Consider the following 14,786-nt stretch of genomic DNA (forward strand, 5'->3'; position numbering starts at 1 on the left):
AGGACCCTCTGCACTTACTGTCTGACAGGCATACTCTGAGCTGGCTCAAAGGCTGCTGGAGTCAGAGCAGTCCCTTATTTCTCGATAGCAGTTCCCTGCACCGCCCCACAAAAGCCAGCAAACACACGCGATGAGAGGTGGAGATTTTGAAGTAGATCAGTCTTACAGACTTTGGGGGAAAAAATATCAGATAAAAACCCGTATTTTTCAATATGGAGTTTGGATGCTTAAGTCATGTAATTGGGACAACATATGGATGGACCAGGTCTAAGTAGAGTGATTCACATCAGTGCTATTGAGAAAACTAAAGTGTGTCAGTAATGGATGTACACAATTGTGCACTTTAAAACCTGTTTTTTTTTTTAATTTTTTAAAAGATTTTATTTATTTATTTGACTGAGAGATCACAAGTAGGCAGAGAGTTAGGCGGGGCGGGGGGGGGGGCTGCTGAGCAGAGAGCCTGATGCGGGGCTCGATCCCAGGACCCTGGGATCATGACCTGAGCCAAAGGCAGAGGCTTTAACCCACTGAGCCACCCAGGTGCCCCTAAAACCTGTATATATTTCCAGTTCCCCTACCTTTTTACAACATACTCCAAAAGGGCTTGGGTGGACCACCACCTACAGAAAGCTAAGAATTATAATAGAAATGAGCTTTAAATTAACTGAACCCTGACAGTTTCCTGACAAGCAACCTTTGCCAGCATGAAGAAGAGTTTGGGTGGAAGTGTGGAAACGCAAAGGGGCTGGGAGGGCAACAGTGTGGCAGAGGGGGAGAAAGGAGCCAGCTGCGCTCTACCACCAACCCTGCTATCTCAGACTCGAGCAGGGACCTGTACTATCAAAAGCCAAGGGAGGGAGGAAGAAGCTAGCAATAGGCCCCTTCATAAGTCAAAATGACAACACAAATATCATTACTAACAAACTGATCGTTGCCAGTAATTTATGATTTCTTTACAGTTTTTTCCCTTTAGCTATATATGTACAAATTAATAAATTTCAAATGACTTACAGTAACTCTTCTTTGTGTCCCCCCCCCTTTTTTAAAGATTTTATTTATCAGAGAGGAGAGTGAACGAACGCACAAGCAGGGGGAGCAGCAGGCAGAGGAAGAGGGAGAAGTGGGCTTCTTGCTCAGAAGCCCCAATGTGGTGCTTGATCCTAGGACCCTGGGATCATGACCTGAGCTGAAGGGAGATGCTTAACCCACTGAGCCACCCAGGCATCCTGTCCTCTTTGTGTGCTTAAGCCATCAGTGTGAGACATGGGTTCATTCACTTCCCTTTGCTTTCAATTTTTGGAAATTGCTTACCATTTTTATTTAATTTTGTTTTACAGTTTTGCAGAAACATTTATACAGTTCCATTAGCTGGCCTATTTAGTACCTAAAACCACAGTTCTAATTATACAAACTTTAATATGTTTTTATATCTGGCAGGTCTAGTACCTCTTCTGGTACTAGAATAACTGGGTTTTCCCAGTTATTCTTGTTAGTTTGTTCTTTCTAGTAAACCTTAACTAGAGAAAAAAACCTAATGGCACTTTTATTAGGAGGTTACATAATCACAATCACTTGGGAAGAACTGATTTGATGGGGTTGAGTCTTCCTATCTCAACACATAGCATGTCTTGTCTTTTGTTTAAATAGGGAAGACTTTTTTGTTAATGACTTTTTTATTTGAGAGAGAGCGAGTGAGAGAGCACAAACAGCAGAGGCCAAGGGAGAAGCAGGCTCCCTGAGGAGTGAGGAGCCCAAAGATCTGAGCCAAAGGCAGACATTTAACTGACTGAGCAGCCCAGGTCCCCAAGACCTTTTTTTTTTTAGGATGAGAAATACTGTAGCTGATTGTTCGCTGATAAGAAAGATCCACAGGGAAGGGGATATTAATGATGCTCAAAAGAGAGTAAGACATCTTTTGAACTGATGCCCTGCAGTGGGTCAGAGGGATAGGCTCCAGGGCTCAATGGGGGAGCCTGCTCTAGAGAGGTATGGATGGTCCCCACAGGCTCGGCAGGACGGGAAGAGGTTGTCCCTGCAGCAGCATTCTCTGTGGATTGCTTCCATTTCCTCCAGGAAACAGGAAGCAGGGGTAGGGGAGTGGGGAGAAGGCACTGGAGGCTTGAGGAGAAAGTAAAGCGAAAAGGGGAGCAGTATCCAGGAAAACAGTGTGTGTGGGAAGTTGGGGTGGGGAGCAAGATGATGAGAAAAAAGTAAAAGGACAAAGGTTTTCCTAGAATTTCAGAGGGTATTTTCTGTTGCAAGAAAAATATCATTGCACCCAAACTCAGAAGTCTTATAATAGGAAGAAGACAGGTGTTGCCATATTTGACACTCTTTAAGGTGGCAGCCTGGAGAATGAAGACAGTAAGTGCACATTTTAATGAGAGCCCTTTCACCTTTAAATGATTTCTGCAGCAATCACATACTCACCACTTCTTCTGAGAACTCTTGTCTTCTCACAAATTTTGATAAACTTCCTTCTGCTGCATCCTTTAGTATCTCTATGAGGGTTTTCAACATATTTGCCTGGATATGAATCAAAATCTGAATACAAAAAACAAACAAAATCAAGACTGAGCCAGGGCTCAACAATGAGATAAGTACTCTGTTACACCAGCTTACATTTAGAGGCATCTACCTGCTTTCATGCTATTTCCTAATTCATTCCCCTGCACAAGTTGAAAAATACTTCGAATATATGTCTACCAGCCAAAACTTATTTTCCAATAGCTAATCAAAACATCTCAACTTCAAAACTTGCTTAAAGGTAGAAATGCAGAAAATAGGGATTGTGGAGTCTGGCACATTTGGGCTGGAATCCTGGCATGAATGGTCATATATTTAATATGCTACATGAATGGTTATATATTTAATCTCTTACAACTTCTGTATTTGTAAAATGAGGAAAATAGGTTTACATCTCACATTTGAGTTACTGTGAACATCAAATAAAATGCCAGCACACAAGAGGTACTCAAACATTATTAACAGTTTCTTCCTCCCTAGTCCTTCTAGATTCAGAGGAGAAGACAATCACACAATCTTGTAAGACTGACTCTGGGGCAAAAGAAACCTTTACTTTTGTTTATTTATTTACATTAGGAAGTTGCAGGCAAATCAGTTGCTGGAGGTATAAAGTAGAAGCTGGTTCAAGGCTTAATGAGGTACTCCTATTTACACTGCAGCCATTAAGAAACTTTCAAAACTGGGTACCGTACTTGGCTTTCAAAATGATACCACTAACTACCTTCCATCAGATAGACACGATTAAGAAAAGAAAAATTTCCCAGGCACCTGGGTGGCCCAGATGGTTAAGCGTCTGCCTTCGGCTCAGGTCATGATCCTGGAGTCTCAGGATAGAGTCCCACACCAGGCTCCCTGCTTAAAAGGGGGTCTGTTTCTCCCTCTGACCCTCACCCCCTCGTGCTTTCTCTCTCTAATGTTCTCTCTCTCTCTAAAATAAGTGAATAAAATCTTAAAAAAAAACACAACAACCCACATTTCCCCTTTTCATTGCCAACATTCACTAGTACAATTTGAAAAATACAGAAAGGGTTAACGAAAACAAGAATAAGCCAGAATTCCCCAACTAATGTTATCTGCTGTTTAATATATTTGGAGATGAAATTATAATTTCATGTTTAATTTATTTGGACATGAAATTATAATTTTCCTCTGATCTGATGCTGCTTCCTGTCAATTGTTATATAATTATTATTTCTCATTAGCAAATTATAGAATACCTCATTTTTAATAATGAATGCATAGCAATCCATCATATACATACAATGATTCATTAAGCAATACCACTCTTCGATATATTGATAAATGTGCATATATTAAAAAAAATCTTGTTAACTTCTAAGACTTGATTTTCCTAGAAGTGAAACTACAAAGTCAAAGGATGTAACCATTTTAAAGGCTCTTGATGCTTTGGAAAAGTAGTGTTTTGGAAGAGCTATTCCTTTTTTTTTTATAGCAAACCAGTTAAGTTCTTTCTATAGCCCATTTTATAACAATTTAAGTTTGACTATCTTTGGTCCCAAAGAACAGAATGAAAAGATTCCAAGTAGACTAAATCCAAAGAACCCAATGTAAGTCCAGTGTTCTAAAGCAAAGGCAAAATCATAAGCACACCTTTCATTAGGAGGCAACACTCCACAGATTTCTCACATTCAAGCAGAAGCTTTTGTTCCAGACTATTTTTCCAATACTGCCTTTGTTCCAGACTATTTTTTCAAGGATATGCATATAACCAACACCTTGGAAAGACATACACGGCAGACAAAAGGGCAGGCATGCTTATTGCCCATTTTGAGAGATCCGAGTTCTCCAAATTCAAGACTCCTCTCTTAAACTATAACCTCCTGTACGTATAAAAGGACTACAGACCTCATGTCACCCTATGGGAATTGGATTTAAGAAACTAATGCAAAATGCAAATGTTGTAGCTACTACCACTGCTCTAATTAATAAACTTCACTTCACCTCTCCGTGACTTGTGAACTCTACTGTATCACAAACTACGGAAGATTAACTTGTTAGCTTAAAAGTAGGATAAAATCTCTTACTAATAGTACTTCAAAGTCTTGTTAATAAAAACCAGCTGACTGGGTTGGCAGCTATTGAGGGCAAGGAGAAGTCGACCTTGTTACATCTTATGTCTCTAGTGCCTGGCACCTAGTAGACCCTCAACAATAATGAATGAGAAGAGCTGAGGTCCCCCAGCAATTTACACAGACAAGTCTCCTAGAGCTCCACACTAGAAATTATTAATGATGTGCTCCTGGAAGATTTCAACATCTCTTCTTAAGTTTTCCCAATTTTTCTCCCTGCCTCCAGCAACTATCTCTGACTCAGAAGGGATTTCAAAAGTCAAGTTCAATTCCTCGAAATATACTGATGAAGAGCAATAGAGATGAGGCAGTTACTGATAAAAAGCCAAGAAAAAATGTAAAGCTAGGAGAGCCTGTCTCAACTGAAACCTTAGGTTATGGTTAAGGTAAACTAGATCTGCTTTAATCTTACAAATTCCAAACACTGCTTTAATCTTACAAATTCCAAACAAAAGGCTGAGAAAATCAGCAAGGAATAGGGGGAATTTAGTTAGGAGAAACTATTCAAACAACTACAGAAGGACACTTCCTGCCCCTCTGATTTTCTGAAACCCTAAGAAATGTTCACAAATCATTGGATGTCTTTGACCAAAAAAGGGAAGAGAGGCCCTGACCAAGCAGTAATTTGCATTTCATCTTTTCTTTTTCAAGTCTGCTATATTTGAAGTAGAATACCATAGTGGAGTAGGGATTGCTAGTTTTCTAAATAATATCCATCCCCCTCCCCGCTTTTTTTGATTAACAGAACTCCCTAACTTCAGCTGATGCTGCCATGTACCAAACTCAAAGACTCTATTTCTCAGGTTTCTTTGCTACTAGGTATGGTCACAGGATTACGTTCTTGCCAATAACATGTAAGTACAAGTGGCTGGGTGAGACACCCATTGTCTCCACGGATGACATGGAGACATGAATGGAAAGAGACATCCATCCATTCATGGAGACATCCATTCTTCCCACTTCTTGCTGGAATAGGTGTAATGGATGGAAATCATATGCTCAGGACGATGCTGTGAAAATACAGAAAGAGGCTGGGTTTCTGATGTTACCCTAAAATGTCACACCAGACCCAAACTGACCATCTCTGGTTTTCTACATGGAAGAAAAAAAAGCTGTTCATTTGTATAGACTCTTATTTTTCTCAAGTCTACACTGCTCTCAACTAAAATGCAATTCTTAACTTCCAGGCGAGATGCTGCCACAAAGGGATTTATGAGAAATGAGTTCTGTCTCCTTGCCTACCCCATGAAGCCTAGGAGACTTCCTAGCATGGGCTCTCACTTTAGGGTGACCTTAGTGACTGGAGAAAGGGGCATTAAAACATCTATCCATGTTGACAAATAATGACCAAAGCAGCAAAACTAACCAACTGCCTATTCCCCTGCCAGGTAATTCAATTCCAAAATGGGTGTCCATTTGGAGACATGCCTTATTTCTAGAGACATGATTAGAATTCAAATAGCACCAGTGGAAAGCTACCCCATGTTGTCTTGGCTACTTTCAAACATATTTAGAAGTGAAAATTAATCCTTTGATATTGATCAACACTGCTAAAGAGAGGACTATAGTTCTTTTGAGATTGATGGGTTTAAATTCAGACAGCAGAGCCAAAATGCATGTGCCTCAATGAGATCATCTGCTAAATCAATTCAGTGTGAGCAAGTATTAGCTGGGAAAATGGAAAATCAGGCCCTCTGGGTCATATTGGCAGCAGAAGCAATTTTGATGAAAAGAAAATTAAGTTGAGGGGGGAAAAATGAGGTGAGTTCAAATTCCAAATGGCAGCAGGAAAAAATTTTAGTATAAGACATTAATTTTTAAAGTAGATCAGAAAAAAAACTTCATTTATTTCTGCTACTACTGACAGACTTTCTACTCAGCCTATTTGTCAGGTTTCTGTTTCTTAATAATTAACAAAGTGCCCTTAAGGATTCCAAGTAGATGACTCAGCCTTAGAGAAGCAAGGGCCCATTAAATCAGTTTTTTAAAACCTGCTCTAATAACAGAGATCTGAATCTGAAAGATTATTAAGCCTTAGAATGGCAGCCACCTCTTTTTCAATATCCCTAAGGAAGCCAAAACAGATTTACACGAAATATGACCAACTTAGACTGGACATTTGGAAAAAGTTCCTGAGTGAGCATTTTTAAACAATAAAATGGTCTTTAATTAAGTTTCTGAACAACATATACTTCTGTGACCCAATTCATGGAGGGGATGATTCATATTCAAGATCAGTTCAAGGTTCCTTACATAGCGCTTGCCCAGAACATGCTCATTCCACCAAATTTAAGTGCCTCCATTTCCTTTCTAGCTCTCAGAGAATAGGAGCTACTCCTGCTGCTCGGGCTCATTAGCATATTCCCACCGTGCTCTGGATTTCTCCTATACGAACAGATAGCTTCACTCTCGGCAGCCTATGTTTTATTTCCAACAAAGCACTCTCTCATATGAAAAACAAATATTACTAGATTCTCATAACCACTGTGACAGATAGCCAAGGATTGCAAGAGTTGAAGCATCTAAATGCGTGTAGTACCGGCAAGTTGGCTTTTTGACATCCACTCCTATGTCCTTTTCATCATTCAGGAGGTGCAGCTAATCCCAGTCCTGGATTAGAAAAAGACACACCCTTGTCTCTGTAGGTCTCGAGTGGTAGGGAAACCCTTGACTTTGTAGTCAAACATTTTTGTAAAACTCTGACTCTGCTACATAATTAGCTTTAAGAACTTAGGTGATTAATTACCCTTTGAATCTCCATTTTCCACATGTATGATATGGCCAAATATTGTTTTTACAGTATCATATAAAACAAACCAATGAATACTAAGTAGCTAAATTAAATTAAAACTCTGCTGATCTGTAGCTCTTCAATTTCTCACCACCAACCCTTATTGATCCCTCCAAGCTCACTTCAACTCTAAGAAAAGCTACCAGTGACCCATACAACACTCCTCTCACCGTATTCCCTGGTATGTCTTTCCCGCAGGATGCTATGAACCACCTGAAATGCTAACAATTCTACTTCTGTCCCAATCACGAAATGAGTTCATTTGCAGGCCTCTCTCTCTCTCTCTCTCTCAGAAGCAATGATACACTTGGATACCCAGAGCTGTCCAAATCCAGTAGGAAGCAGAGAAGAAGGTACAACACATATGGCACCTGCTGGGAGGCCAGGCTTTCTAACGTGTTTGGCTTACTGATACTGTTGGCTAGAACGAGGTGAGCTTCTGGACTTTGGACCTCTACCACTTTGACTTCCCAAATCTGCTCATGCCTGTGAGCTTTTCAGGCTGATCCATCTGCTCTGACCTGCAGTTTCTGCAGAGGCATGTAGTCTTGGGATAGGGGCTGTCTGCAGCAGGCTCTGACAGGGAGGGCTGTCAGCTCTCTTAGATTTCTACACACTGGTGCTATTTCTTCCCTGTCTTTTTCTGATGATTCCTCTGCCTCACCACTGATGACTTACTAACTCACTTCGGGGTCCTCTTACTTTCTTTTGTGGCACTTGTCAGTTCCTATCAGACCCACTGCTAGTTTTATATAGATGAGCTCTTCACTGACAGCTCTGACATTCATCCCCCCTTGAGGCTCACGTACTTTAAAAACTGCAAGATCTCTTTTTGGATACTTTTCTAGTATTTAGTCTCTTCCCTTTCAAAATCATCCTTTTTTCAGGGTCACCACTATCACTGTGTCCATCTATCTGGTTGCCTAGGCTCATCCTTCCCACACATAAAAGGAGTTTGAAAAGTCAACGTGAGATCAAATATAAGGTAGTCTTATCTCAGACATCTTGGCAACCTTATTGTCCAAAGTTTACTATAAAGGCTCAACTAGTCTTTCTCTTGAAAGTCATCTAGGCACTGTTCTGAGGGTGACATCTGAGGATAATCACTGTGGAAGAAATGAAAACCATGGAACCTTGGAGTAATGCTGAATTCCTATTCACTAGGTTATAGGATTTGTTACATATAAATATTCTTCTTTATGTAACACACTTCATTTCAAACAAATAAAACTGGTATCACCAAGCATTCACTGAACACTGATTATATGCCGGTACTATGTTAACTACTTTAAATGCATTATTCTTTCAATTTTCTCAAGGAAAAGACAGTAATGTATTCATTACTACTGCTATTTCAGATAAAAGGAAAATGGGGATCATAGGGTTTAAGTAAGTTGCTAAGGATGAGCTCAAGGCTAGTAAGAAGTGATTATGAATAAAAGTTCACAATCTTTTAAATGGAACCCTCAGCAAAACTCATCTCCCAACACAGAATGCCCTTTCACCCTCATCCCTCCAATCCCATGGCCCCGTCCTCCTCCAGACTGCTCAGCAATTCCTCCCTGAGATATGCTCAGTCTGTTCCCACTGGTCAGCCCTTCACTCCCCATGCTGCAACACTGCACTGGCTGTGAGCCCTTATCCTAGTTTACACTAGGACAGTTTATAATAGAACAGAATTCTGTTCTTTTGACAATGTTTTCCTCACCTTGACCCCTTAACGTTTCGAGACTAAGTTCTTGAAAGTTAGGGGCTTTTTTTTAATGCCCATAGCAGAAGTATACTCAGCATAAACAGGGCCTCGGTAGGGGGTGGCTGAGTGAGGCCAGTGGTCATTGATGTCTCTAATGACCAAAGAGGCTCCCAGTCTTTTTCATTGCTCCAGGAAGGTATGGATAACTCACTGCTTACTGGGGCAGATGGGCTGTGGCAGGCTGACAACATTGAATGAAAATAGCTACCATATACCGAGTGTTTACCATGCCAAGCACTATTTTATGCACCATAGGTATACTAAATTCCTATGTTTGGTAAAATGAATCAGATGCAATTAGCACAAAGATTTTTCTCAAGTCTTAGTCAAGAGAAAATAGAGTCCTTCCTCTCTGTATCTACAGCCTTCTGTAGTCATGTGTTATACTTGCAGCATTTAGCTACATCAAAATTCAACATACATATATAAAAAAATTTAGATATCATTTTACCACCTTCCAAGCTTTACTTTAAACAATAAAGAAGTCACTTACATTTAAATTAGTGCACAGTATGTTTTCTTGCTTCATGATTTGGGAAAAAATGGATATTGCTTTCGCCACCTTGTTCTAGAAGAAAGAAAAACAAGTTATACTCCAAGTCATATGAACACTCCACTGCTATCATAAAGATTGTTTATTTTTTTTAAGACTTTATTTATTTATTTGACAAAGAGAAAGAGCACGCACAAGCGAGGTAGCCTCAGGCAGAGGCAGAAGTAGGTCCTCCCATTGAGCAGGGAGCCCAATGCAGGACTTGATCCTAGTATCCCAGGATCATGACCTGAGCTAAAGGCAGAATTTAACTCACTGAGCCACCCAGGTGTCCCACATAAAGACAGTTTAAAGACAGCAAGATATTCCTGGGCGCCTGGGTGGCTCAGTCTATTAAGCGTCTGCCTTTGGTTCAGGTTATGACTCCAATATCCTTGGATCAAGCCCCAAATTGGGCTCCCTGCTTAGCAGGGAGTCTGCTTTTCCCTTTCCCTCTGCCCCTCTCCTGCTTGTGCATGTGGTCTCCTCTATCAAATAAATAAAATCTTTAAAAATTAAAAAAAAAATGATAGTAGGATATTCCTGTTCATAGTGCCCCAGGGGTTTTCAAGTCCACAAAGAAAAAGTTTTTCTGGTAATTGAAAATGAACTTTCTTATATCAAATGTTTCTTACAGTTGCATCTTACTGAATTTTTTTTTTAAAGATTTTATTTATTTGACACAGACAGAGAGATCACAAGTAGACAGAGAGGCAGGCAGAGAGAGAGGGAGGAAGCAGGTTTCCCTGCTGAGCAGAGAGCCCGATGTGGGGCTTGATCCCAGGACCCTGCAACCATGACCTGAGCCGAAGGCAAAGGCCTAACCCAGTGAGCCACCCAGGCATCCTGCTGAACTTTAAAAATGCCTCCAAAACACAATTTTTATTGAAGTAGAATTGACACACAATGTTGTAATAGTTTCAAGTGTACAACATAGTGATTCAACAACTCTATACATTATGCTATGTTCACCACAAGGGTAGCTGCCACCTGTCACCATACAGCGCTAGCACAATGCCATCAACTATATTCCCAAGGCTCTGCCTTTCATCCCGTGACCTATGCATTCCAAAGCTGAAGATTACTGAATGTTTTAATAATCTGCCTGCATTCCAGTTTTTAAGATGGAGGCATAAAGGTGGCATTTCTCCATATCCCAATGGAAGATTTAAAAAAAAAAGAGAGAGAAGGAAAACAAGATGGAGAAGCAGATATGCAAACTCCCAACCATGAAAATGCAAACTCCAACTATGACATCACTAGAAGAGAGCAGAAAATTCAAACCACAGAAGAAATGGACGCACTGCCAACAACACAGGAGACAGAGCACAGGGGTAAGGTCTGGACAAAGTGGTGAACAGAGACCACTGCTGCCTGTCTTAGCAAGAGCCCACCAAGTGGTTCTCAAAGGTGAGGGGCGTTCCCTGAAGTATGAAACCTGAATTCCATTTACGGTGATGGTAATGGAATTTAGGACTAGTAATGAGAAGTCCTTTGGACATTTCTTGTGGCAAAGGTGAGGCTAACGAAAAATTTAAACAAATGATCTGTATTTGCAGGAAACAATCTGTTGCCACGGTAGTGTCAGAGAATGAGATTTTTCATTGAAAACTGCCTCCATGCCTATTCCCATTAGCCAGGGAGAAATAAAGCCTACGCATTACATAAAAATTCCTACTAGTCTAGAGCATGGCAACATGGCTCTGGTCTCTTTCTGACATGAATCTTCTGTAAGCGGTTGGTTCAAGAAACTTGTTTCCAATGTCGAGTACTCAAAAATGCACCAGCACATAATCTATATAAAGACACTAGAAGGAACAAAAGAGTGAGAAAAGGGATATAAAAATGAGAAAGAAACAAAATCAGAAAATAACTGGCAGATGAAGAAGCCCCAATAGAGAAATGTTTCCATGGATACAGAGGACAGTAATGAGAAAAACAAACAAGATCAAATGACTCAAAAGCAGGGAAACAAAATCAGGCATGCCTCAGATTTCTCCACAGCAGTATTCTCTACTAGAAGATAGAAGAGCAATGCACAGAAAAACCTCAAAAATACCAAGTGTCACCTCAAAATTTTATATCTGGTCAAAATGCAGTTCAAGACAAAAAAAAAAAAAAAAAACACCAGGCAAATAATTTTAAATACCAAGAACTTGGGGAGCACTCTCCCTCTGAAGAAGGAAGACACTTTACTAGAAGACACATTTCAATCAACAAAGGGATGACTGGAAAACCAACAGTAAATGAATATTTTTCAATATATGAATATATTTAAATATATGTAAGAATATATATTTAAATATATATAAGACTAAAACAAATGTGGGGAATATGGTTACAGAATGGAGCACAAGTGTTCTAGTCTTGGATAATGAAGACAAAGGGAGAAAGAATGTAAGAGAAAGTATGCTTACTGCCTTGTCTTTATTACATGGGGTCAGAAAAATAGCATTTTAAAGCTGACAAATCAAGCACATTTAAGAGAAAAATGAGTACCATGAAAGGTAATGTATCAACCAGAATTGGATAGTGGAGAAGAAGGAAAAGGAGAGAAAAAAGGAAATATACTAGATTCAGCATTACTTACATTAGGGAATTAACAGGTGAAGTGAAGGTAATCGGAGGACTAAGTATATTAAATCAAGTTATGGTTTTAGAGTAACCACTAAAGCAAAAATACAAACCAAAACAAAGAAAACCACTATATGCTATAAGTAATTTTAAATGTTATAAAAACAAAGCATAACTGAAACCTAAGATGAAATACCCTCTGTCTACCTAGATAGGTTAAGTTAAAAGAAAGATTAGCAGTGTATCATGAAACAAAGCTCAAATCTATGCAGTGTACCAGAGATACACAAAAACAAACCAATTCAGAAAGACTGCAAATAAAAGGATAGGAAAATGTGTATAGGAGGTAAATACAAACCTAAATAAACCAAAGAGGCAAACAAAAACTGGGGGTGGGGGGGAGATATTAACATTAGGCAAGGGAAATTCAGAGTTGAAGCCTGAAACAAGACCATGAGAGTCACTTTATAATGCTACAGTGACAGATTCACAAGGATAAATGCATCAGTGTTATATCATAACTGTACATATCAATGTTGTTTCCTGTCTTGCTAATCACGTTACCTGATTTCAAGCTTTACCACAAAGCTGTGATCACCAAGACAGCATGGTACTGGCATAAAAACAGACACATAGACCAGTGGAACAGAGTAGAGAGCCCAGATATGGACCCTCAACTCTATGGTCAAATAATCTTCGACAAAACAGGAAAAAATATACAGTGGAAAAAAGACAGTCTCTTCAATAAATGGTGCTGGGAAAACTAGACAGCTATATGTAGAAGAATGAAACTCGACCATTCTCTTACACCGTACACAAAGATAAACTCAAAATGGATAAAAGACCTCAACGTGAGGCAGGAATCCATCAGAATCCTAGAGGAGAACATAGGTAGTAACCTCTTCAATATCAGCCACAGCAAATTCTTTCAAGATATGTCTCCAAAGGCAAAGGAAACAAAAGCGAAAATGAACTTTTGGGACCTCATCAAGATCAAAAGCTTCTGCACAGCAAAGGAAACAGTCAACAAAATAAAGAGGCAACCCACGGAATGGGAGAAGATATTTGCAAATGACACTACAGACAAAAGGTTGATATCCAGGATCTATAAAGAACTCCTCAAACTCAACACACCCAAAACAGACAATCATATCAAAAAATGGGCAGAAGATATGAACAGACACTTCTCCAATGAAGACATACAAATGGCTATCAGACACATGAAAAAATGTTCATCATCACTAGCCATCAGGGAGACTCAAATTAAAACCACATTGAGATATCACCTTACACCAGTTAGAATGGCATTGGTCTTTTTGACCACATTGAGATACCACCTTACACCAGTTAGAATGGCATTGGTCTAAAGAAACTTTTTCTTTAGGATACAGTCAGAAGGAAAAAATAAATAAATAAAAACAAGAACAAATGAAAGCAGTCAAGTCTCTCCACTCTCTCTTCACTAATGTGCTCCCCAAAGCCTTACCTGATTAAGAGCTAATGCCACAGCAAAACAGGATGCTCTCCTGGAGAGGACTTCTCCTTTGATCAGGGCTTCTTCTCGTAATGTAGTACAGATTTTTAAAGATTCAGGGCTATTCTGGCAGGAGACAGGATTGCTCAGTAAATAATGTCATGTACCTTTAAATTTAATAAAACGATTAATAGTGCTCAGCATTTTGGATTTCCTTGTGTAAGAATTTCCCAGCGCCTATCTCAAGCCACTTAACAGATGAAGCCCCATATAGAGACCACTTGCAGACAGAGCTAATTATCTACACATTAGCACTTCAAATCTACATTAACTTCATTTGTAAAGCTCTTTGCCAATTTTCCAAACTAGGGCCTTTTTAACCACCAAGTGTGTAGGTCTCTTTGTATCTGGGCAGACTGGTTTCTAGACATAAGTACCATAAGGTAAAGGTGTAAAAGTCTCAGTTTGTTACTATATTAAGTAATGTATAAAGCTCAGCAACACTAAAAAGTTTTCCTGAGGGGATTTCCAGTCTGAAAATATCCATGTAAGTCAAATTCTTGAAAACGTGAACACTTATGTGAATGTAAGTCATGACAGAATCCCATGAAAATAGAAATCTTAAAATCCAAATCCAAATCCAAGAACATGAATGACACACAAACCAGCAGAGAGCAATGGTAAAACTGAATCTTCTTCCTCTGTACATGCTAGAGGTAGATTAGGTTTATAAGAACAGTATTAGCTTTGCATCTACGTCTATCTGTTATGACATGATTCACAACTCAAAACCTAAAGTAAAAACTGAATCTGATGAGTGAAGGCAGTTCCCAGAATTGACTTGGAATTTGTAATGGCTGACTAGTTCAATTTTTCAACCCTCCTCTCTACTGAGTAAAACAAGTTATTTTTAGATACAATATAGAGGAGAAATGTCATCTGGCCTTCCTAAATAGCAGAATCAAATTCTCTTCACTTTATTATACACTCAAGGAGGCATCTCTAAAAATGTCAGAAAGCTCAGTATTACAGTGCTGAATAACCTG

The 14,786-nt window shown here is 39.4% G+C and overlaps 1 protein-coding gene across 5 annotated transcripts in view; it reads right to left on the reverse strand.

Moving 5' to 3' along the window:
• Window positions 1-14,786, reverse strand: part of PTCD2 (pentatricopeptide repeat domain 2) — a 101,736-nt gene that overhangs the window by 73,160 nt on the left and 13,790 nt on the right. For 4 of the 5 annotated variants that reach the window (XM_032336015.1, XM_032336017.1, XM_032336016.1 and 1 more), the window contains 3 exons: window positions 13,753-13,866; window positions 9,654-9,728; window positions 2,431-2,544 (listed from right to left, as the gene is read on the reverse strand). In XM_032336015.1, the coding sequence (XP_032191906.1) occupies window positions 2,431-2,544; window positions 9,654-9,728; window positions 13,753-13,866 (303 nt within the window). Of the gene's footprint in view, window positions 1-2,430; window positions 2,545-9,653; window positions 9,729-13,752; window positions 13,908-14,786 lie in introns of those variants that run through there. The other variant, XM_032336018.1, reaches the window with a different exon arrangement.

This window comes from Mustela erminea, chromosome 3 (assembly GCF_009829155.1).
Source record: "Mustela erminea isolate mMusErm1 chromosome 3, mMusErm1.Pri, whole genome shotgun sequence".
Lineage (NCBI taxonomy): Eukaryota > Metazoa > Chordata > Mammalia > Carnivora > Mustelidae > Mustela > Mustela erminea.